At 39.2% G+C, this 16419-nt stretch overlaps 1 protein-coding gene across 5 annotated transcripts in view; it reads right to left on the bottom strand.

Annotated features, from left to right (window-relative positions):
* STK3 (serine/threonine kinase 3) overlaps positions 1-16419 on the bottom strand; it is a 309832-nt gene that overhangs the window by 125777 nt on the left and 167636 nt on the right. For all 5 annotated transcript variants that reach the window (XM_027973184.3, XM_042254446.2, XM_060393931.1 and 2 more), the window contains one exon: positions 7190-7327. In XM_027973184.3, the coding sequence (XP_027828985.1) occupies positions 7190-7327 (138 nt within the window). The remainder of the gene's footprint in view (positions 1-7189; positions 7328-16419) is intronic.

Raw genomic sequence — 16419 nt, 5'->3', positions numbered from 1 at the left:
GACCAACAAAGAGGAACTGGCTAATAAAGTTAAAAGAACTTTAAGAACAAGGCCATAATATTTGAGCATTCTTGAGGGAAGGCATCACCAACTCGATGGACATGGGTTTGGGTGGACTCCAGGAGTCGGTGATGGACAGGGAGGCCTGGCGTGCCGTGGTTCATGGCGTCGCAAAGAGTCGGACACGACTGAGTGACTGAACTGAACTGATCATCATAAGAAAAGTTTTATCAGACACATTGGCAGATTTTTTTAAGAATATCTGAAAGCTTTTTACAAGCAGCTGGTAGTAAAATTTTAAAATGCAAAGCAACATAAAAAAGAACAGAACAACAGCAGAAACCAGAGAAAACAAGGTGGCAAAACTGAAACGCGACACGTGACTGAAACGTTGCTGGGGCAAACCAGTGCAAATAAGCGTGCTGAGCTTCCGACACAGCGGGATCTTACTTCAGCACTGAAAGACACTGAGTCCACAAGATAAATTCAGCTACGTGCTTTCTATATGAGGTACACTTAAATCCAAATTACGTTTCTACCAGGGGATACTAAAAAGAACTTGGGTTAAAAGTCAACGACAGGCAATGAAATATCAAACATAAAACAACGTCAAGAAGAACATGATCAAAAAAAAAGCAGAAATGAAGACAAAAAATGGTAAGTGAAGGAAGAGTCATACAATATTAATAAGGGACATAAGACAAAGAAACATTATCGTTATAAATTTGATATATTAGTATAGCATTATGATATATAACAAAAACAGAGACCTAAGAAGATCTAAATAAATAAGAAGAGGAGACATTAGTATTTCTTTTTTAGTCACTGAGAAATGGAACACTAAAAATTAAAGACTAAAGCAATCTGAATAATATAATCAGACTGAGTTAACAGAAAAATCAATAAACAGAAGTAATATCTTTTTGTTAAATGCCTAGAAAAGCATGTGGTACCAGCATAAGAATGGAAAGAACAACAAAACAATATAATGCCTGGAAATAGAATATAATGTACAAAATAAGTTGGCATATTATGAAACCAGCAATTCCAACCAGTGAGGAAAAAATACTGCTTCGTTATTTTGGGGGTTGGGGGGTTTGAGAGAAAGGTTTTGAATTAACTTAGATCTTCACCACAGAAGTTATCAAAATAAATTACAGTGGATTAAGAAGTTAAAAGTCAAAAAATGGAAATATAAAAGAACTGGTAATACCAGAGAATATTTATACGTTCAACCCAGTGCCATGAAACAAGGGAAAAAACCATAAATGAACTAAAACTTTAACATTTATGTCAGACAAGAGGGTAGTTACTTTAAGACTTTTAAAATGAGTATCAATAAGAAAAAGATAAACAGACCAAATTCTAAAAGGCAACACAGTTTCCCAATTTCTGGGTGTATCTAGGGTTTCTGCCGCAGTCCAGCGGTTAGGACTTGGGGCTTCACTTCAGGGGCCCAGGCTCAATCCCTGGTCTGGGAACTAAGATCCTGCAAACCGTGTGGCGTGGCAAAAAATTCAAGTATCTAAAGTAAAACATAATCTAAGAGGACGAGAATTCTTACACCACTCGAACTGAAGACAGAGACTACCCCAAATCAGCCTATCACGTTCTTGGGCATGTATTTTAAGAAGTAAAGCTGCTTAAAGATTTATTCTTCTAAAATCTGAACTGTTAAACTTTGTTCATGTTCTGAGTTATCAATTTCTAAACTGAAAGAATTTAAATTAATTATTTCTTCCAAGAAGTGAACTGCAGAAGAGCCTTCTGCTTCTGGGCAGACTGGGCAGTCATCCTTTCCTCTATACCGCTCCATCAAAGCATAGTGAAAACCCTGATCATTATATATAAACAAGCACAGGAAGACATGGAAGGTGGCGAGAAGGTGGCAACCCAGCTTGGGACCGTGGCACTAAAGCAATGACACAGCTGTGAGTTCCATGGGCTTTCCTTTTACTTCTTTTATCCCAGCCTGGTTACTGAAGAAGTCAGGAACCCAGAAACACCCACAGACACAGACTAACACAGCCCCTATAAAAGCCTGCTCTCTCTTGAGTGAAAGGATCAGGAAAGGGACAGTTAGCCAGCACGCAACCCTCTCTTTTAAACAATAACCATTCTGCTCCACCAAACACTGCAGAGAAAACACTGACCCCACCCCATGCGGCAAAGGCTGGGTGGGGAACCTAGACTTCTACCCTCTGGAGGCTGTCCAATCCTTTCACTACAGTAGTATCTGAGAAGACCAAATCTTAAGCTGGGGCGCTTATCCACACCCAGCAGTATAAAAGGTGCTTCCCTCCCCCAGTGGGGAGTGTTGGTGGAGATCTCGTGACAACCTGGACTTCCAGCACTATCAGGCCATAATAAGGAAACCCCACCTCCCTCTCTGCTAGAGGGGACTGGAGGCGGCCGAGGGGAGAATCAGAACTTCCATCACTGCCCAGCTATACTGAGGCCCTGCAGTGACTGCAGAGGCCACTGAGGGAACCTGAGTCCTCAACCCTGGCTGGTGGTAATAAGGAGCCCCTCCCCAACCCTACAGGTCAAAAGAGACCACGTAGGGGGGCCTGAACTTCTAACGCTACCTGACAGAAATGATGGTGCCCCTCCACCCCACTGAAGCACTATCAGAGAACACCACTTATTACAGAGAATTTAAGTAAGATCCAGCGTCTCAAAACATAATACTCAAAATGCCCAGGTTTCAAATGAAAATCACTCATCATAATAAGAAGCAAGAAACTATCAACTTAACTGGTTCAACAGATACCAACATCGAGATGACGTGGATAACAGAATTATCTAGCAGGGATTTTAGAGCAGTCATAAAAATCCTTCCAGTAAACATGCCAGTAAATACATGACACATTAGAAAGTCTCAGCAAAGTATTAGAAGATACAAAAAAGAAACAAATGAAAAAATCAGAACTAAAATATAGAACAAAAATAAAACCTGATGGATGGGCTGGCTCTATAGCAGAATGAAGACAGAGAGGACTCAGTGAATCAGAATACGAAACAGTAGAAATTACACAGTATGAATGAGAGAAAGTCAGCTGGCATAAAAATGAACAGAATCTCAGGAATCTGTGGGAGTGAAACAAAAAAATCCAACACTTGTGTTAATGGAGTCCTACAAAGACAGTAGAGGGTAGGGCTGGAAAATGTCTGATAAAATAATAGTTGGAAACTTCCCCAAACTGGCAAGAGATATAAACCCACAGAGTCAAGAAGCTGAGCAGTACAGACTCAAAGAAATTCATACCAACACACATCATAATTAAACTTCTGAAAATAAAGAAAACAATCTTGAAAAGACCAAGGGGTAAGACAATTCAGATGACTGTAGATTTCTTATAAGAAACCATGGATATCGGAAGAACGTGGCACAACATTTTCCAAGTATTGAAAGGACTGTCAACCAAGGAAGGATTCTATAGCCAGTGAAAACATCCATCAGGAATGAAGAAGAAACAAGATCTTCTCAAGTGAAGGAAAATTAAGAGAATTTGTTAACTAAGGCCTACCCTAAATGAATGGCTAAAGGAAATCTTCTAAACAGAAGGAAAGGAACAAAAGAAGGAACTTCTGGAACATTAGGAGGAAGGACACTGGAGAGAACAGAAACAGGTTAAACACTTGTCCCTTATCCTGGTTTTCTCAATCGTTTAAAGGTTAAAATAAATATGACACTCTGATACGGACCTCAATGTAATGAAGAGGAAGTATTAAAGATAATTATATTATAAATGGGAGGGACAGCAAGGTAGATAAAGTTTCTACTCCTCACTTCAACTGGTAAAATGAAAACTAAGCCACATGCCCTGAGAGTTCACAAAGTGACCCACGACACCGCCTATCCCAGCCAAGCCCATGGGCTAATTTGAATAATGACGGATCTCGCTCTTCTAGAAGGCCAGACTAGGGCAAGAATTGACTTCCAGGTTCTAGGCTACCCACCAGAAGTACAGGGAACATTTCCAGATTAGGAATTCTAGGGCCACCAGGCTGGACTTGAACTGTCCCTGGGGATTCAATATCCTCATCTTTTGAAAACTAACGAGAGTTCAACTTAATCTCAAAGGATCCTTTCAGTCTCAGTCTGCTCTTTTAAACTTATACAATTATCTAGTGTTGGAAAACAAACCACTATAAAAAAATTCAGCATAAACTTCTCTTTAAAACCTGTTTATCAAAGTCTAGAAATCAATATTGTAAAATCTACACATGTAGGTTATAGGCAAATGTCCACTTAAACTTGGTAATAAGACTGTATTCTTAAAGTTAAAACATAATTTAACTTATAACATATAAAACATATGCAAAACTCCCTTAAGAGACAGAACAGGATGGCTTTCAGACATTCAGTAAAATTAAACTCGGAGTCTAATGAGACTCAAATGATACAACAGATAGTAATTCTGTCTAAAAGCTTTTAAAATCAGAAGTTTGCTATCTTAAATAAACATATATTGAATTTAATACACATGTATTAAGCACTACATGTATATTAAAGATACCAGGATACAGATACCTGTATTAAGATACCAGGAGTGCAAAAACAACTCCCTCCCCAAAAGAGTACCACTTGATCTTGAACCAGTTACAATCCAGGACAAAGACACAGAAACAAGTTATTTCATTCTAATACGGCAAATGACATGCCCAGGCTGCTTACGGAAACCCAGAGAAACAATTAGCCTGAACAAAGATGAAAGGAAGGCTTTCTAGAGGAGTACCTAATTTGAATTTAGAAACAATGAGACAATGAGTAAAAAGGAGCCTGCTGGTAAAGGTGGTCTTTAAACTAGCAAGTGAGGAGTGAGAAAAGGCACAGAGGATTGAAAAAACATGATCTGTATGAAACATGAAACTGTAAGTCGACTATTTCAGCATTTATAAAGGGAAAAAAAGGGAAGTCAAGCAAGGGGTCAATTAAGAAGCCAGAGGAGGACACACCAACATTTTAACAGAGGGCCTCCATGCCCAACAACAGCACAACAGGAAAAGTTTTTTAAAAATCAAGAAAACAAATACTGGCTCATAAGCACTTTACAAAACCAGCTGCACTGTTTGCCCTCAATATAAAAAAAAAAAAAAATGCTTGAGCCAAACCCAGCTAGAAGCCAAAGAGTAACGAGCTTATTTACATAATCCATACAGGTCAACTGGGCTTCCCATGTGGCTCAGCTTGTAAAGAATCTGCCTGCAATGCGAGAGACCTGGGTTTGATCCCTGGGTTGGGAAGATCCCCTGGAGAAGGGAAAGGCTACTCATTCTAGTATTCTGGCCTGGAGAATTCCATGGACTGTATAGTCCATGGGGTTGCAAAGAGTCAGACACAACTGAGCAACTTTCACACATACAGATCAACTTCCTGTGCAGAAAGCAGAATGGAGAAAGGGTGACAAGTGAGGCTAGGGGACAAGTGGAATAAACCTAGAAGAATCCCTTGATCACTGTGTGATCTTTCATGAGTCATTGAACTTTTCTGGGCTTCAGTACTCTCACATACAAAATTAGGGAATTTTAGTGGAATAGTTCTTAAATGCTTTTCCACCCTAAGAATTCTAGGTTAAAAACAGAATTTCCTTAAAGAGATTAGAAAAGATTATGGAAGAAAGACCAGAAAGAAATATTAGTTAAATTACCCCAAAACCAGTAATTGGGTGTATTGGATTTACTTTCATCATCAGATTTTATACTATTTGTCCCATTTTTTTGGTTATTTCCCCTCCCCCCTTCTTTATGCCTTCTTTATGGTTAAATAATTTAGACATTCAACACAATAACTAACAACAGATCCTTGATTTATGTGCTTAAAATTCCTTTGAAGTGCTGACAATATTTCAAAAATAATGTTTCAATTAATTAACTTTTGAAAGGTAATATGGGCACATAAAACCAAACTCAAAAGAGTCTTCGGCAAAAAGAAAGCTTTCAGCCCACTATTGCTTCTCAGCCATGTAGTTACCTTCTCTGGAGGCCATTTTCTTGCTTATTTTTCTAGAGCTACTCCACCATAAGCATTGACATATGTATACACACATATATGAGTATGTGGCTGTGTGTATTTTGCCAGTAACTCCCCTCAGCAGACCTCATATTGCTTCCAATTTGTTGACAGATATTTATGTTGTTTCCAATCTTTTGCCATTATAATGGTTTATCAAGATTTTTTACACCTATGTTATTTCACACGTGGTTAAATTTCTCTGTAAATTGCTAGAAGAATAACTACTGGGTCAAAGAATATATGCTGTTTCATTCTAGACAGATTTTGCTAAACTGCCTTTCATGGAAACTGAGTACTAAGCTAAATTTTTTGTAACAATAAACCTTATATTAAAGGGCTAATTTCTAACATTCTCAATAATTCCTTTTTAAAAAAACATTACCTTGGAAAAATCACTTTTTATAACTATGTTTTTAATCTTTTTGTCACTTAAAAAGAACTATTCTCCAAATACCAAGTTTTGTTAACATGCACACTTATCATAGTACACAGGTCTAAGTCAATTCTGCTGGAAAGTAAAGACTCATGAATAATTACTAAAGGTATTAAATTATTTCTACTTGCATTTAATGTCAAAACATTTGAGAAAAAAAAAAAAAAGCCTCCTGACACTCTGGATACAAAGTCTACTTGTACAGGGACACTGAAACTCTTCCTTTAGGTCATCTTGTAACCAGTATCTACAACATGCGATCTTCTCAAGGAGTTCAGGGATTTCATATTCACATATCTTACAGGGCAAAAAGTCAAAGAAGAAATGCTGGGTCAAGGAATAATACATCTGTAAGTTAAAACATAAGAAACAATAACAATGGAAAAGAAACTCATTCCTGAAATGAGAACCCTACAGAAGTCTAGTTTTAACACAATTTTACGAGGAAAGAATTGGCAACAAAAATTAGTGTGGCGGGGGGAGGGCACAAAATTGAACTTGGAAAACAAAATTTTTAAATGAAAGAAACAGAATATACAGGAGAAGAAAGGTATGTCTGTCTGTCTGTCTGTCTGTCTGTACATCAATCCATATTTCCTGGAAAGTTTACATCGTTACAAATCAGTTAATGAATAAATAAATCAGTTAATGAAACTCATAATGATCTTGGTCAATGTCAGAAAAAGCTAAAAGGCATATAAAGAAAGTATCCTCCTGTTAGAGACACAAGCACTGACCTGTAAAAGTTGTGTTGCAGTAGCTCTCTGCTCAGGACTCTTCACTAGGCACTTTTTAACAAAATCGGTGAAATCATCAGACCAAAGTTCTGGCTTCCTGAATGTTGGTGGTGGGTTTGTGGGAATCATAAATATAGCCTGATACAAACGAAAAATCCAAAAGACACAGTAAGAATCACAATAACACAGCAAATAAACAAATCTCTATCTATCTTTAATCAGACTCAAAAATCTGAAAAACAAATTTAAGCTCTTCTAGGATTTCCAGTCAAATTGCAATTCAGGAAGCAAAGCCATCTGCTACTAATGTAATCATTTCCCATTAAATTTCCTCTATTTGAATTGCAGCTCATTGAGCACATCATTCTTTATTTTATCTATTATTTTTAATCAGTCTCCAAAGAAGACTGTATTTCTAACCCTTTTACCAAACTGAGGACATTCTCTGGTTAAACAGATATATACTTCAATTTTGCTATTGCATGCCAGACTTATTTCCCATTTCAGTATTTTTTTTCAGCACTGCTATTTAGAATGGCTAGCAGCAGCTTAATTTGCTTCTGCAATTCAGAATATTTAAGTACAAATATAATTACTGCTGTGGTTTGAAATAATACTTGATGGAAGCAAGTCTTTAATTTCTCTTTCTAAATATTTCAGTCAAGAATCCAAATTAAAAGTTTTAAAAGTAATATATCACTTTATCACTAATGATTTAATTTAATATTAATAACTTATGGTAGCTCAGACTGTAAAGAATCTCCCTGCAGTGTAGGAGACCCAGGTTCAGTCCCTGAGTTGGGATGATCCGCTGGAGAAGGGAATGACTACCCACTCCAGTATTCTTGCCTGGAGAAGTCCATGGACAGAGGAGCCTGATGAGTTATAGTCCGTGGGGTTGCAAAGAGCCGAACATGTAAGCAACTAATACTTTCATTTCTTCACTTTCACTCATGATAATACATTCAGAGAGCTCAAAACTTCAAAAACTTTTAAAAAAAATCTCCCTGTCATCTTGTCTTCATAGCTACCAAGTCATCCTTTTTTTGACCAAGAGAATTAATCCCTAAAGTTCTTAGAAAATCACTGTATGCAATGAATTAACTTCTCTCCTGGGCTGTAGAATAGTTCCTGATAAAATACCATCACTAAAACAACATTTTCTTTGCAAGGATATGAAAACCATAATAAAGTTAAAACAAATGTATCCTGCACACAACAAATATTACATATCATCACTTTCATTTCCACATAATGTTATTTTAAAAAGACAAGAGACAAACACGGCAATGACAAAAATTTTACAAAGTAAAATGAACTCAACCATATTATAACTACCTGTAGTTTAAGAGGTAAGTTTATATATAATGACATAACAGGTGACATGAGGAAAAAATGGCTTTTCAGCAATCAGTGTAGACATTCAGAGTATTCAGGGGTGAAGCATCCACAAGACCTCCTTTCTAGACTTTGGTATTCTCTGACTATCCAGAAGAGAGGTATCCATCTCTGCCCTAGGTCATTTCTTCCCTGGTTTTTGCTGGTCCTCTCTCTTCATTCACAGATCAGTCTTGTGATGAAGAGGCTTGTGTAACTCAGTGAAGCTATGGGCCATGTGGTGCAGGGCCACCCAAGATGGATGAGTCATTGTGGAGAGTTCTGACAAAACGTGGTCCACTGGCGGAGGGAATGGTAAACCACTCCAGTGTTCTTGCCTCGAGAATCCCATGAACAGTTATGAAAAGGCAAAAAGATATGACACCGGAAGAAAAGCCCCCCAAGGTCAGAAGATGTTCAATATGTTCCTGGGGAAGAGCAGAGAAACAGATCCAGAAAGAATGAAGAGGTTGGTCCAGAAAGAATGAAGAGGTTGGGCCAAAGCAGAAATGATGCTCAGCTGTGGATGTGTCTGCTGGTGAAAATAAAGTCTGATGTTATAGAACAATATTGCATAGGAACCTGGAATGTTAGGTCACTGAACCAAGGTAAACTGGCTATGTCAAACAGAAGATAACAAGAATAAACATCAACATCTTAGGAATCAGTGAATCAAAATGGACCAGAACGGGCGAATTTAATGCAGATGACCATTATATCTACTACTGTGGGCAAGAATCCTTACAAGACATGAAGTAGCCCTTATGAGGGCTACAAAAGAGTCTGAAATGCAGTGCTTGGATGCAATCTCAAAAACGACAGAATGATCTCTGTTCGTCTCTAAGGCAAACCACTCAATCCAAGTCTATGCCCCAACCACTAATGCTGAAGAAGTTGAACTTGAACAACTCTATAAAGAACTATAAGACTTTCTAGAACTCACACCAAAAAAAGATGTCCTTTTCATCCTAGAGGATGGTAGTACAAATGTAGGAAGTGAAGAGATACCTAGTGTAACAGGCAAGTTTGGCCTTGAAGTACAAAATGAAGCAGGGCAAAGGCTAACACAATTTTGCCAAGAGAACACACTGGTCATAGCAAACACCCTCTTCCAACAACACAAGAGACAAATCTATACATGGACATCAGCAGATTGTCAATACCCAAATCAGACTAACTGTATTTTTTGCAGCCGAAGATGGAGAAGCTCTATGAAGTCAGCAAAAACAAGTCCAGGAGCTGATTGTGGCTCAGATCATGAACTCCTTACTGCAAAATTCATGCTTAATTTAAAGAAAGTAGGGAACACCACTAGACCATTCAGGTATGACATAAATCAAATCCTAAAAGATGATACTGTTAAAGTGCTGCACTCAATATGCCGGCAAATTTGGAAAACTCAGCAATGGCCACAGGACTGAAAAGGTCAGTTTTCATTCCAATTTCAAAGGATGTTCAAACTGTTGTACAGTTGTACTCATTTCACACACTTTAAGGTAATGCTCAAAATTCTTCAAGCTTGGCTTCAGTAGTGACTGAAGAATTTCCAGACATACAAGCTGGGTTTAGAAAATGCAGCGGAACTAGAGATCAAATTGTAACATCCACTAGATCAGAGGGAAATCAAGGGAATTCCAGAAAAACATCTACTTGGGCATCACTGACTATGCAAAAGCAAAAGCAAAAGCTTTTGAGTGTGTGGATCACAACAAACTATGGAAAATTCTTAAAGAGATGAGAATACCAGACCACCTTCCCTGTCTGCTGAGAAACCTGTACACAGGTCAAGAAGCAACAGTTAGAATCAGACATGGAACAATGGACTCATTCAAAATTGGAAAAAAAAAGAGTAAAACAAGACTATGTATTGTCACCCTGCTTATTTAACCTATATGCAAAGTACATCATGTGAAATGCTGGGCTGGATGATTCAAAAGCTGGAATCAAGACTGCAAGGAGAAGTATCAGCAACCTCAGATACACACGTTACCACTATAATGACAGAAAAGTGAAGAGGAATTAAAGAACCTCTTGATAAGGGTGAAAGAGGACAGCGAACAAGCTGGCTTAAAAACTCAACATAAACTAAGACTGTGGTATATCCAGTTCCATCAGTTCAAGGCAAACAGAAGGGGTAAAAGTGGAAACAGTGACAGACTTTATTTTCTTGGGCTCCAAAATCACACCAGATGGTGACTGCAGCCATGAAATTAAAAGACACTTGCTCCTTGGAAGGAAAGCTATGACAAACCCAGACAGCATATTAAAAAGCAGAGACATCACTTTGCCAACAAAGGTCCACATAGCTAAACCTATGGTCTTTCCAGCAGTCATGTATAGATGTGAGAGCTGGACCATAAAGAAGGTTCAGAGCTGAAGAATTGATGCTTTCAAATTGTGGTGCTGGAGAAGACTCTTGAAAGTCCCTTGGACAGCAAGGAGATCAAACCAGTCAATCCTAAAGGAAATCAGTCCTGAATATTCATTGGAAGAACCGATGCTGAAGCTGCAGTTCCAATACTTTGGCCACCTGATGTGAAGACTTGTTGGAAAAGACCCTGATACTGGGAAGACTGAAAGCAGGAGGACAAGGGGATGACAGAGGATGAGATGGTTGGATGGCATCACCAACTTGATGGACATGAGTGTGAGCGAGCTCTGGGAGTCAGTGATGAACAGGGAGGCCTGGCGTGCTGCAGTCCATGGGGTTGCAAAGAGTCAGACACAACTGAGCAATTGAACTGAACTGAACACACAAAAGCATGGCATTAGACTTCATATGGAATTAAAAGATGCAGCAGGAAATACAGTCACTGTCCCTAAGAAACTTCTAACCCAGTCCAGCAATCAAAGAACAGGAAAAGATTTAAAGAACTGTACAGTGATAAAGAAAATCATATAAAGCATTAAGGAGAGAGGTCATTCTCTTTAGAAGAAGTAGGATAAGGAAAAGTAAAATAACGCTATTGGGAGGAGCAGAGAACAAGCTGATGACCCTATAAGGGACTAAGAAATGATAAGATTACAAGAGGAGTGAATGATATGGAGTTTGGTCAGCAAGAAAGTGCACAACTGAAGGAAGCTGGTTCCCCTACCCCTCCAGTGTGTGTCTTTATACTTTTGCTTTTAATCAAGGTTTATGTGTGACCTAAGAAAAGGATTAAGAAAAAACAAACCTATAGATATTCTAAAAGTGGCTAGCACAGAGGTCTCAGGATGAGTCATAAACAGTTTTAAACTGGGATGGTATCTACAGGAACAAAATGGAAGAAATAACGTATACACACTACAGGGGCTTCCCTGTGGCTCAGCTGGTAAAGACTCCACCCGCAATGCGGGAGGCCTGGGTTCGACTTCTGGGTTGGTAGGATCCCCTAGTGAAAGGAAAGGCTACCCACTCCAGTATAATGCCTAAAGGGAAAGGCTACCCACTCTAGTATAATGCTTAAATTTAATGCCTGAAACTATGAAATCTCTAGAAGGAAAAGCTTCATGACATTAGTCTTGGCAATAATATCTTGGATATGATATCAAAAGCTCAGGCAAAAATAGCTTACAGACTCTAGGAGTAAAAATAGTGCTTCACCCTGCACTTTTCCTCAGTTTAAGTTTTAGGAGTGACCTGGTGGCTCAGACAGTAAAGTGTCTGCCTGCAATGTGGGAGACCCAGGTTCGATTCCTGGGTCGGGAAGATCCCCTGGAGAAGGAAATGGCAATCCACTCCAGCACTCTTGCCTGGAAAATCCCATGGACGGAGGAGCCTGATAGGCTACAGTCCATCGGGTCGCAAAGAGTCGGACACGACTGAGCAACTTCACTTTCACTTCACTTTGATTCTGAACATTTGTTGATGTTTATCTAGGATAATGGGGAAAGCAACATGGAGGAATTTTGAGGAAAAAAAAAAAGTGTGGTTTTACAAGGACGTACTGTATAGCACATGGGAATCCCCAGTGGCTCAGCAATAAAGAATCCTCCTGCAGTGTAGGAAATGCAGGTTTGATCTCTGGGTCAAGAAGATCCCTGGAGTAGGAAATAGCAACCCACTGCCGTATTCTTGCCTGGAAAATCCCATAGACAGTGGATACAGTCCACAGGGTCGTAAAGAGTCAGACATGACTAGGCACGTGTGCACACACATGAATAACTGAATCACTATGCTATACAGCTGAAACTAACACAACATTAGTAACCAACTATACGCGAATATAAAATAAAAAGTTTCAGCCACACCGCTGGTAGAGTGGTATCATGCAAGACTCCTACTCTTGTGACCCAGGGTCGATTCCTGGGCGGCGCAAATCATGCTTTGTATTTTGGGGCTTCCCTAGTAGCTCAGGCTTCCCTTGTGGCTCAGCTGGTAAAGAATCCGCCTGCAACATGGGAGACCTGGGTTTGATCCCTGGGTTGAGAAGATCCCCTGGAGAAGGGAAAGGCTACCCACTCCAGTATTCTGGCCTAGAGAATTCCCTGGACTGTAGTAGTCCATGGGGTTGCAAAGAGTCAGACACGACTGAGCAACTTTCACTTCATTTGACTCCACTAGTAGCTCAGACAGCAAAGCACCTGCCTGCAATGCAGGAGACCTGGGTTTAATCCCTGGGTCAGGAAGATCCCCTGGAGAAGGAAAAGGCAACCCACTCCAGTATTCTTGCCTGGAGAATCCGATGCACAGAAGAGCCTGGTGGGCTACAATCCATGGGGTTGCAAAGAGCTGGACACAACTGAGCGACACACACACACACTACAGAAGAAGCAGCAAGAGTATCTCCTAACAATGTTGTTTGGGGGGCTAGAGAAAAGGAAAACAAAACATTGCTCCAGAATTCAAGCAATAAAAAACAGACACATTAATTACAGGGCATTCAGGTATTCTAACAATTTCCTATATCATTCTTCTGAGAGCCCCAGAATATGCAGTAGTTTACTAAAATGTGTTATCACTGGTTATCACTGGTTCCAAACTTGGAAAGTTATGCAAAAGACTTTCTGTGGACAAGGCAATGAAGACTCAATACCCCGGTCTGTTTATTTTAGGGTAAGAGTTAATCTGTTTATTACTATACTCATCTTCTTTGAAAAAGAGAAAATCCTTTAACAGAAGAGAACATTCTTATTCATCTTACATCACATTACACATATGACATCTAAGATAGTCTTTCAAAAGCAGTGTAGCCAGTTTTATGACACAATGAGCATCTACCAAGTGACAACTATGCAACAAGTACTTTCTGTGCGTTCCTCTGTTTTATTAGAAGAACTAGCAGACTGATAAGCCACAGGCCAGAGAGCATCAGCGGATACATTTTGTTCAGGCAACACTGAGTTCACAGTCCCATAAGGTAAAAATGTGCTGGAATTAGACTGCTTCTACATGAGATGTATGTTTTCCCTTTCACATGGACCCCATCTAGCCTGGCTCAGTTTCATATTTTATCAGATGGCCCCCATTATGTATCTAACTTTGTAAGCCCTGATATTACAGATTTTATAATAAGACACGTATCTTGAACCCATGGAGCTTGCAATCAAATTGCAGGGGGGAGGGGGCACACACGTGAAAAAACAGCAAACAACGGAGGGCTAGAAAATAAAATTCTTCTGTAAATAACCTAATTAACCTCAGCTCCACAGTTGAAACAACAATAAAGAATTCACCTGGCAATGCAGGAACCGTACAAGATGCGGTTCAATCCCTGAAAGATCCCCTGAAAGAGGGCACCCCCGTATTCTTGCCTGAAGAATCCCATGGACAGAGGAGCCTGGCAGGCTACAGTTCATACAGTTGCAAAGAGTTGGACACAACTGAAGCAACTTAGCAGGCATACATGCACACATTCCAGCTTTAAAGAGGGGCAAAATGGGGTTAATATCAGCTGTAGCAAAAGGCACACAAATACACCTGCTACTTCAAATTAGAGAATAAAAATAAATTTGAACTCTCATCTCTGCGAAACAGTTCAAAGCACGTATGTACATAAACCCCTCTAAAGAGACTGACCTCAAACTGCAGGTATATGATACTAGATTGTCCAGATAAATGCTGTTCATCTGCCCTTCTGTTACAAATTGATGGATAACAACTCAGCGATTTATGTCCTTGAGCTAATGCTCTCCTTTGAACTTTGAGCCAGTGAGTGAGCTGCAGTCTTATCTTCAGATAATCTTAACATATAAGGCTCACCTTAGCAGTAGCTATTAGAAATCCAAGGATAAAAAGCTTAACTCTAAAGCTTATTTACCCAGTACTATCATAAAGTGATCCTAAAATGTTCACATTCTATTCTCAAACAAGCACTGAACTGCATACAGTTCAAACAAATAAGTCTTAATATATGATCTACCAAAATGGAGAGGCTCTAAAACTCTCCAGGGAAAACACTATACATTTTATTTCTCTTTTCTTTTTAAAGTTTGATAATAATAATCTGACAGATTTTTCTCACAGACTTGACTTTGTTCAGCTAATTTAACCTAATCACGAATCAGAAAGGATCCTCTTAAGAATTGCCAGGTTTTGTATGAGTTGATTAGGTAATAGGCCTCTGCTGTAGAAAGTTTTGGCATTCAGTGGCTAGCCTTATCCTAACAATTCACTCCCTTCCTTGACACCAACCAAATCACATGGACACACATTACAGCTATAAAATTTATCTTATCTCTAACACCATTTTGATTGAAGAATGTTAGTACAATAAATGATATGATTATCTTTGTGTTTGTTTCTACACAACATGTTGCTTAACTACACAGTGAACCTCTGATTGAGTTTTTTAAAGAACTTCCCTGATCACAAGTAGTCTAAGAAGCCAAGAAACATTAGCGCCTCAAAACAACAAATTATCTTCATGCCTGGAATTTCACACCTTAGACTCCAGGAGCATCCAGAGGATGTGAAAAAAGCTGGAGCTGAGAAACTCCAATGCCTGAACTGTAATCTCAGGAAAGTGAGTCAACACGTGTGTCTGAAGCTAAGGTAGCTAGGACTTGTGAATGTATACAAGCCACAGACATGCTGGAATCACAAAGCAACCTGTGCCACTATTCAAGAACCTCAGGCACATGAGCAAAAGGTTATCTTCAAAACAAGCAAATGAGATAAAGGATGAGAAAGCACTTCATTAAACTGTGAAGAACTAAAAACACATATAGCTGTCTTCTAACACGGAGGGAGCAAGCTAAGTTAAAGTATGTAATTCCTAAAAAGAATACATAGTAATAACACTTTTGAAAGATTATTACATATAAGGTAGTAAACAGTACAGTGGAATGAAGCCAGTGCTGGATTTAAGTCAGAAACATAGGCTTGAGTCCTAAATCACCCTCTGGCTGTGTGGCCTCAGTATTTTCATATAAGTGAGGTGGCTGGATAGTTTTCAGATTTCTTTTTGGGTCTGAAAGATTCCGGCATTCTATCTAGCAGTCTAGGTTAAGAGTTAAATCCTACTAGGCAAATACTTAATTGCTGGTTAAAAAGAACACGCAGGTGGAAGAGGAGAGTGAAGGATAACAAAAGGCCTGCCAGATATTAATATAAAAATACAACTCCAAGTTTTTCTCACCACTCCCTTAAAAGCAACTTTAAATAGACAGAGGTCTGAAGAGAATATGAAGATCTAAAGTGATCCTTGCTCTTAGGGTGCAGTTTCTACAGTAAGCCCAAGGTTAGAGGATTGCAAGCATGACCTCATAATCAACTCCAGTTGCAGGAATTTCAGTAATCATTAATCTGGCTCATGAAGGCCAATCTGTCTGCCTAGGACTCAGATCCAGGGGAGGGATGTAGCTGATGCCCTGGCAGTCCAGGGTGAATAAGAGAACCAGCTCTAGAGGTCTGAGCCAGCTCTAGATGG

Source organism: Ovis aries, chromosome 9 (assembly GCF_016772045.2).
Source record: "Ovis aries strain OAR_USU_Benz2616 breed Rambouillet chromosome 9, ARS-UI_Ramb_v3.0, whole genome shotgun sequence".
NCBI classification, from domain to species: Eukaryota; Metazoa; Chordata; class Mammalia; order Artiodactyla; family Bovidae; genus Ovis; species Ovis aries.
Note: the sequence above shows the minus strand (reverse complement) of the source record. Positions and strands in the feature narration are given on the sequence as shown.